Raw genomic sequence first — 9,313 nt, 5'->3', positions numbered from 1 at the left:
AAACTAATCAGAGGGAAACCCAGTTCACTGTTGTTTTTTTAATGTTTATTTATTTGTGTGTTGGGGGGGCGGGCGGGGGGGACAGAGAGCACAGAGGATAGAGGTCCTAAGCTGGCTCTGCCCTGACAGCAAAGAGCCTAACACAGGGTTTGAACTCACGAATCGTGAGATCATGACCTGAGCCAAAGTCAGCTGCTCAGCCAATTGAGCCACCCAGGCTTCCTACCGCCCCCCAATTCTGCCTTTGAATTCCAAATCTTCCCCTGGTTACCTATGACATAATGCCTCTCATCCTTCAGAAACAGAGCCTCTGATCCCCACTGGGATGATTAAGTGACACAATGGGAGCTTAGCCAAGAAATCTGGAAATCAGGGCTTGTGCTAAACCACTTTCAGGCACAATCAACCATTAAAATCTTAAAAAAAAAAATTTTTTTTTAAATGTTTTTGAGACAGAGAGAGACAGCATGAACAGGGGAGGGTCAGAGAAGGGGAGACACAGAATCTGAACCAGGCTACAGGCTCTGAGCTGTCAGCACAGAGCCCGACGCGAGGCTCAACCTCACAAACCACGAGATCACCACCTGAGCCGAAGTCGGATGCTTAGCCAACTGAGCCACTAGGCGCCCCAAACATTAAAATCTTTTAAAGTGACTACAACCTGGCATGCCAGGCTGGCTCAGCCAGTAGAGTGTGCAACTCTTGATCTCAGGGTTTTGAGTTCTGGCCCCACGTTTGGTGTAGAGATGTCTTCTTTAAAAAATAATAAAGTAGTAACAGCTAGAAGTCTCCATTTTGAAGATAACATTGATGGGGCACCTGGGTGGCTCAGGTCATGATCTCACGGTTTGTGGGTCTGACCCTGCGTCGGGCTCTGTCCTGACAGCTCAGAGCCTGGAGCCTGCTTCAGATTCTGCCTCCCTCTCTCTCTGCCCCTCCCCTGCTCACACTCGGTCTCTCTCTCAAAAATAAACATTTAAAAATAAATAAAAATAAAATAAAAAGTTAATGTTGCAGGGGATGATATGCTTGCTCCAAGCTTACAGAACAAAAACAGGAGCCCTAGAACCCTCTGTCATGAACGCTGGAGCCCAGTTCAATAAACTACACGTGTTGGCCACTGGTTCTCCAAAAATGGAGCACAGCACAGCCTCAAACCCATCATCTGGTCTCCCCGTGCCTCAGTTTCCCCATCTGTACCAACCACGTGGGGAAAAGTCAGAATCGAGTCAGCTGGTATTCACAAAGCACCCAGAAAAGCGTCTGGCACGCTGCGAGGGTTAAGGATGTTTGTTTTCGAGGAATAATGGATATACATAACATCGTGTGAGTTTAAGGTGTGCAATGTGTTGATACGTTTATGTATTTCAATACGATTAGCACCACAGTGTTAGCTGACACCTCTATCACAACCCATAGTTATCATTTTCTTTTCTGTGGCGACAACATTTAAGATCTGTTCACTCAGTGGGGCGCCTGCCTGACTCAGTCCGGTAAGCGTCCGACTCTTGGTTTCAGCTCAAGTCTTCATCTCAGGGTCATAAGATTGAGCTCTGCGTTGGGCTCCGCACTGGGCAGGCAGGTGCTTAAGATTCTCTCTGTCCCTCTACCGCTCAGGTTCGCACTCGCGCTCTCTCTCCCAAAAGATCTAGTCACTTAGCCATTTTTAAGTGTATAATATAGTACTGTTGACTCTAATCACTGTGCTGGGTATTCAATCTACAGAGGCCTTACTCATCTACTTGTCGCAAGTTTGCAACCTGTAACATCTCCCCAACCCACCCACCACTACCACCACCTGCACTGCCCACCCCCGTGCCTGGCAACCACCATGGTACGCTGATTCTACAAGTTCATCTTTTATGGATTCCACATATACATGGTACCATACAGTACCTGTCTTTTCTCTGATGTATTTCACTTAACATAACGCCCTCAAGGTCCATCCATGTTGTTGCAAATGGCGAGAATGAATAACATTCCATTCTGTCATATCCCTTTCATGTTTCTGACCCTCCCCCACCCCCCATCTTCTTTATCCATTTACCTTCTTCCACTTTGTTTCATTCTGTTAAGGAAACTTTGAATAGCATTTCTTGATTGTAAGGTAGTCAAATGTAGCTTTGCTTGTTTCATGGTTTACTCATGTGTTGCATGTCGAAATCCTTCCCTGCTCAGAGGTCATAAAGATAAGTCTTCAGAAAGTGTCCTCAAATGGTTTTAAGCTGTGACTTTCTCACTGAAGCCCCTCAGTCTTCTGTCCTCTCTCAGTAATTGGTAGGTATCTTGGGAGTTTTGGGCTGCTTTTGTGAATGTCGTCTTTCGCTTTTCCAATTTTGTTTCCAGCCGAACATGGCTGGTACAGAGAAATGTTATAGGTCTTCTAACTAGAAAAACTGCTTAACCCTCAATAGCTCTAAAAGCCCTTACCTGTGGAATTCTGTTGGCTTTTCTAGTAAATAAGATTACCTACAGAGAATCCGTTTTATCTCTTCCCTTCTGATCTTACATATTTTTTTTCTTTCCTTATAATGGAACTAGATTACACTGTCACGGTGCTTATAGATGTCCCTTTCATGTTCCTGACTCCACAGAAATGCACATGTTTTTCCATTAAGTACAGTGTTTGCTAGAGGGATTTAATATATAACTTTCAGAGAGCGTGGCAAGACGGCTTTGCGCCCTGATTTGCCAAGATCTTCTTTTTGGGGGTTACAAAGATCAACTTTTTGGATGTGCAATTTATGATTAAAGTCTACCATTTTTACGTGCACACTTAAAAGTAAGTTTTGACAAGTGTACATGCCTATGAACCGCCACCCCAGTGGAAACACAGAACATCTCCATCACCCTAAAACAGTTCACATCCTATTGTGGTCATCATCCCCAACCCTGTCCCCACACACAACACGGGGACCACTAGCCTCAGGCACCATGTGACTTGCTTTCTTGCCCTACAGATTATCTTCGCTTGCCTAGTATTGCCTATAAATCAACACACAGAGTATGTGCTCTTCTGTGCGTGCCCCTGCCTTTGCCCAGCATGTTTTTGGGATACGTTCGTGTTGTATGAGTGGCTCATTCTGTTTTAGTGGAGAAGTACTATTCCATTGTATGAATACAACACAATTTGGCTATCCATTACTTGCTGTATGATGAATACTGTTGGGTTATCCCAAATTTTTGGCTACTATGAATAAAACTGGTAGGAACATTCACATACAAGCCTTCATGTGGTGTTTTTACTAGGAACAGAATTGTTAGGTCATTGAATTCTTTGTATATTCTGGATATGAATTTGACACATGTATTATGAATATTTTCTTCCATTATGTACTCACCTCTTCTTTTTAACATTTACTGTTGAGAGACAGAGCATGAGCAAGGGAGGGGCAGACAGAAAAGGAGACACAGAATCCAAAGCAGGCTCCAGGCTCTGAGCTGTCAGCACAGAGCCCGACTTGAGGCTCACAAACCATGAGATCGTGACTTGAGCCGAAGTCGGAGGCTTAACCGAGCCACCCAGGTGCCCCATTGTCTATTTTCTCAACGCAGTCTTTTGAAGAGCAAACTTTTTCATCTTTGTAAACCCCAGTTCGATTTTTACTTTTATACTCTGTGCTGTTGACACCTTTGTCTGACCCAAGGTCTCAGATTTTCTCTGATGTTTTCTTCCAGAAGTTTTAGAGTTAGGCTTTATATTTATGTCTGAAATCTACCCGTAGCTCATTTTTTGCATATGGCTCAAGATAAAGGTTGAAGTTCATTTTTTTTTCCTGTAAGGATATCCAGTTGACCGAACACCATTTGATTTCTTCTTTGTCCCATGTTTGATTCAGAAATGTGTTTAATCTCAGACACTGGAGGAGAGATGTTAACAGTTATTTTTGTTACACATTTCTATCTTAACTCCTATGTTCAGAGAACATATTTTGTATGATTTAAATCATTTAAAATTTTTTCAGACTTGGTTTGGGGCCCAGCATATGCTCTATCCGGATGAATGTTCCATATGTACTGGAAAGAATACTTAATTTCTGCCATTGTTGGGTGTAGAGTCCTATAAATATAAATAATCAAGTTGTTCCTAAGATTTTACTTTTAACAGCTTTATTGAGATATAGTTGGCATATAATAAACTTCACATATTTAACCTGTACAGTCTGGTAAGCTCTGATAAATATCCTATCCTTTGAGATAAAACATACTTGCTCTTGATGTGTTTATTTAAAATAGCAATGTTGGGTTCAGTTAACGTATTTTAAGGACTTTTGAAACTTTTTCATAAGTGAACTTGGCCTATATTCATCTTTTCCTTTTTTCTGTTCTTTATTTCTTTATCTTGTCTTATTGTGCTTAACAAGTGTGGAGTCAAGGCCACAATGACCTGAGGACATCAGGTGGATGACTTTGAAAGGGATCCGAGGAAACGGAGGATAAATAGATATACGCATTGTGTTGATTGCGGAGATAATTTCATGAGCGTGTCAGTACACGTATATCAAAATATACTGAGATTGCACACTTTAATTTTTTTTTTTCAACGTTTTTTATTTATTTTTGGGACAGAGAGAGACAGAGCATGAATGGGGGAGGGGCAGAGAGAGGGAGACACAGAATCGGAAACAGGCTCCAGGCTCCGAGCCATCGGCCCAGAGCCCGACGCGGGGCTCGAACTCACGGACCGCGAGATCGTGACCTGGCTGAAGTCGGACGCTCAACCGACTGCGCCACCCAGGCGCCCCAACACTTTAAATATATAGTTTAGTATACGTCAACTCTATCTCAATACAATTGTTAAAAATGCATAGTGGAGTTCAGTCCGGGGTCTCGTGAGGTTGTAATCAAGCTGTCAACAAGGAATGCAGTCATCTAAGACTTCACTGAGCCTGGAGGATTGATCCACTTCCAAGAGGGCTCGTTCACAAAGCTGTTGGCTAAAGGCCTCAGCTCCTCACTGACTTTCCTCTGGAGACCTCAGATCCTTGCCAAGAGGGCCTTGCCGTAGGGATGTTCCATATGGCTTCCCCTGGAACAAGTGATCCAAAAGAGAGAAAGTGTCCAAGACAGAAGGCACAGAGACTTTCGTAAGCTCAGAAGTGACATCTCGTGGTATTTCTGTAAGCTGACCAAGTCGGGTACCATGTTGGATGGGAAGTACACAAAGGTGTTAACACCAGGAGGTGAGGACCATGTTGAAAGCACCCTGTGCATGGGAGAATGACATCGATATACTGTGTGTGAGAGATTCAGTGCGTTCCTTGAAGCCTCATGATATGTTAAGTCCTGCATTTCAGACATGACCTAATTGAATCCTCAGTAGCCTTGTGAGAGAGGGACTTTAGTCATCTCCAACTACACTTGAAACTTCTGAGCCCTGAAGGAGCAAACACACGTGGTAAAGGTCAGTGCCATGCTGGGACTCAAAGCTGGGACTCCTGGAGACTCTGTCTCATTGTCTGTCACTGGATGCCCTCATCCCAGATCTATTGTCTCGCGGAAGTATCAGTCCAGATGCTAGAGAACCAGTGACCCCTACGATTGTCTATTCTTCTGATAACCTGTTGAGCTCAAGGAACCCAGAAGCGCTAGATGCTACAGGAACCAGCTGACCCCCACACTCTGTCCACCTCCCTGACAGGACCCTGTATGACCTGTTCCCTGAAACACTGATTTCTCAACACCTCTCCACTCATCTTCTCTATGCAATACCCATCTCTTCATCACTCCTCAGGGATTCTGTTCCCTCTGTCCGCATTTCCCTTCCTGCAAGGAAGTACATGGCTCAATCCCTCACCTCATCCAGACAGACCTTCGCTCACTGGTCATTAAAACTAACCCCCCCCCACACACACTCAAATTCCTCATCCCCTGTTCTGAATTTTGCTTCTCTATAGAGTACTTAGCACTACATAAAGTACTGTGTATTTTAACACTTTTAGTTTGTGTATATCTGTGTCTTCACTAATGTAATCCATGAAAGTAACCATGTTTTATTATTATTAATTGACTATTTTTGGAGCAGTATAGTTTCACAGCAAAATTGAGCAGAAGGTACAGAGACTGCCCTTATACCTGTCTGCCCCTCCCCCCCCACACACACAATCTAGGAGTCGACACACAAGCGATCCTTTTTTTAATTGTTATTTTAGAGAGAGAGAAAATGTGAACAGGGGAGTGGGCAGAGGGAGAGAGAGAGAATCCCAAGCAGTCTCCACACTGAGTTCAATCCTAGGACCCTGAGATCATGACCTGAGCCAAAATCAAGAGTCGGATGCTCAACTGACTGAGCCACCCAGGAGCCACAATATCTTTATTTAAATAACCCTCTCCAGGGGCACCTCACTGGCTCGGTCAGTAGAGCATGAAACTCTTGACCTCAGGGTTGTAACTTCAAGCTGCACATTTGGTGTAGAGATTACTTAAAAACAAAATCCTTGGTGCACCTGGGTGGCTTAGTCAGTGAAGCGTCCAACTTGGGCTCAGGTCATGATCTCGCAGTTTGTGAGTTCGAGCCCTGCGTCGGGCTCTGTGCTGACAGCTCAGAGCCTGGAGCCTGCTTTGGATTCTGTGTCTCCCTCTCTCTGCCCCTCCCCTGCTCACACCTCTCCTCTCTCTCTCTCTCTGTCTCTCAAAAATAAACGTTAACAACAACAACAACAACAACAAAATCTTTTTAAATATATATAGTGCTTTCCTATGCTGAGTATATGGAAGACCAGCTGTGACAAAATGAAGCTTAGGAAACAGAACCAGAAAGTCATTCACGCCATGCATACATATCTGGGACCCTCAGTCACCTGACTGAGAGCCAAGCTTGACCTCTGTGCACAGGGAGGAGGAGTTCCGGTGTTTGAGGAAGGGAAGTGTCTTACACCTGTGTCTTAGAGTTGTCGAAACACTTCATCTGTACCTTTGTCTCCTCCCCTCCCAGGAAAGCACCAGAAGCATTCACATAGGAAACGAACAATGTTCACTGAGGACCAACTGGAAGCCTTGGAATTCTTGTTCAGTCAGAACCCTTACCCCCCACCCAGCCTGCAGAAGGAGATGGCCTCGAAACTGGAGATCCCCCCGACAGTACTCCAGGTTGGAGAATAAAGCTTCCCCTTGCCAAGCCACCTCCCCGGAAGACCCTAAATTCAGAGACCCTAGGATAATTCCTGAAGCTTAATACCACTCTGGTCTCCAAGATTCTAAAGACCCAGACTCTTACCCCCAACCCCTCCCTCCCAACCCCTAGAGCAAGGATCTGCAAATCTTTTCTCTGTAGAGGGCGAGGCAGGAAATAGTTTAGACTCTGTGGGCTGTGTCACGTCTGCCAAAATTATTCAGCTCTGCAGGGACAACGTGAAAGCAGCCATCAACAATAAGTAAATGAATGGATGTGCCTGCATTCCCATAAAATTTTATAGACACACATTGGAAGTTCGTATAATTTTCACAGGTCACAAATATTCTTATTGTGCTTTTTTTTCCCCTCTCTTTCTCTCAACCATTTAAAGATGTGACACCTGTTCTTAGGGGCACCTGGCTGGCTCAGTCAGAAGAGCATGCAACTCTTGATCTAGGGATGGTGACTTCAAGCCCTAAGATGGGTGTAGGGATTACTTAAATGAATAAATAAAAACTTAAAAAAAAAAAAAAAACACAAACAACGCTGTTCTTAGTTTATGCACCATACAAAAACACGGCTGCAGGTAAAATTGGCCCATGAGCCTCAGTGTGCTGACATCAGTCTCTCCTGCTCTGGGTGTTTTGATCCCTGCCTCACTTTTTTTTTTTTATATTCATTATTGAGAGACAGAGCATGAGCATGAGCATGGGAGGGGCAGAGAGAGGGGGAGACACAGAATCCGAAGCAGGCTCCAGGTTCCGAGCTGTCAGCACAGAGCCCGACACGGGGTTCGAACCCACAAGCAGTGAGATCGTGACCTGAGCCGAAGTCAGACGCCCAACCAACTGAGCCACCCAGGTGCCCCCCTTGCCTCACTTTCTGTCCCCACCACCTCTCATTCCTGCTCCCTTTCACATATGTCGGGAGAGTTTGCAGCTATAGGATCTGAGAAGCAGAGTTGCACAACTAGCTGGGCTCACCTGGCACTGTCCATGGTATCGGGTAAAATGAAAACATGTGGACTCTCCTTTGGATTCACCAACCGGTTGCTCCTCTCTTTTCCTCCTTAGGTTTGGTTCAAGAACCACAGAGCAAAACTCAAGAAAGCCCAATACAAGCACATGCAGCAAAAACCAGAACCTGAACAAGAGCATGCAGCTGGGGTGGACCTCAAGACCAGCTCTTCCAAGAGAAACATGGCTACATCTCCAGGATTCTCTCATGGTGCCTACCCTGCGTCCCTGGTTTACACAGATCATCCAATACCTTCCTTCCAACTCCGCATATGCCCCAATTTGAAGGCTCTCCCAGACCATTCCACTGGCCACAAAATAGTCCACTTTGGCTGCTGTCAAGATCCTAATATCTACTCCCTTTGTCCCATTTTGGAATCACAGATTCTTTCTGCAAGTTTCACTGTTAATCCCTTTGGTTCTATATCACCACAAAGAGCCTTATGAGAGAAGCAAGACACAAAACGTTACATATTGTCATTTGCAACGATGCCCAAACAAGGGACAGATATGAGATCTACACAACCTGGACGCATTTCAAAACCATGATACTCCATGAAAAGAAAAAAAAGACACAAAAATGCCCGTGTGGTGGAATTAAGCAGAAAGAGGCAGTAAAACTTACTGGGGATGGTGATGTTTCATGTCTTGATTAGGATGGAGCCTACCTGGATGTATAAAGTCATCAGAAGACACAGAAGTGTGATACTATGTACATCACAAAAAAAAAAAAAAACAATCATGACAGCATGGAGACATCAGCTAATGCCATGATGGTCATCATTTTGCAATACATAAATGTAACAAATCAACATCTTCGTGTACACCTTAAACTTGCACAACGTTATGTATCAATTGTATCTCAGTAAAGCTGGAGGAAAAAATGTTTTAATTGTATCTCAATAAAGATATACATATATACATAATGGGACTACTAAGGACAGTTATCTTTTTTCCTGGTTCTTCTGTCTTGATTTTGTGATTTTGCCTTTTCTTCATCATTGTTCCGCTAATAGGATTTAGCCAATGTCAGTAAGTGGGAAGTTGGTTATTTTTCTTTCTAGTTTTCCTTTTTATTTATTTTTTTTGGTCACCTCCCCAGCCATTATTTTATGTCCTGAACACCCAAATATCTCCAGTCCCCCAATCCTCTCCAATTTTTGTCTTCTCTTCTTTTTTTTTT

At 44.0% G+C, this 9,313-nt stretch overlaps 1 protein-coding gene across 1 annotated transcript; it reads left to right on the top strand.

The window, feature by feature from the left end:
• Positions 1–6,939: 6,939 nt before the first annotated feature.
• DPRX (divergent-paired related homeobox) lies at positions 6,940–8,807 on the top strand. The gene is made up of 2 exons (XM_019436701.2): positions 6,940–7,089; positions 8,188–8,807. The coding sequence occupies exons 1-2, from the start codon at positions 6,970–6,972 to the stop codon at positions 8,575–8,577; spliced, it is 510 nt and encodes a 169-aa protein (XP_019292246.2). The 5' UTR covers positions 6,940–6,969; the 3' UTR covers positions 8,578–8,807.
• Positions 8,808–9,313: the final 506 nt, after the last annotated feature.

This window comes from Panthera pardus, unplaced genomic scaffold (assembly GCF_024362965.1).
Source record: "Panthera pardus isolate Hobbes unplaced genomic scaffold, ASM2436296v1 HiC_scaffold_18, whole genome shotgun sequence".
Lineage (NCBI taxonomy): Eukaryota > Metazoa > Chordata > Mammalia > Carnivora > Felidae > Panthera > Panthera pardus.
Note: the sequence above shows the minus strand (reverse complement) of the source record. Positions and strands in the feature narration are given on the sequence as shown.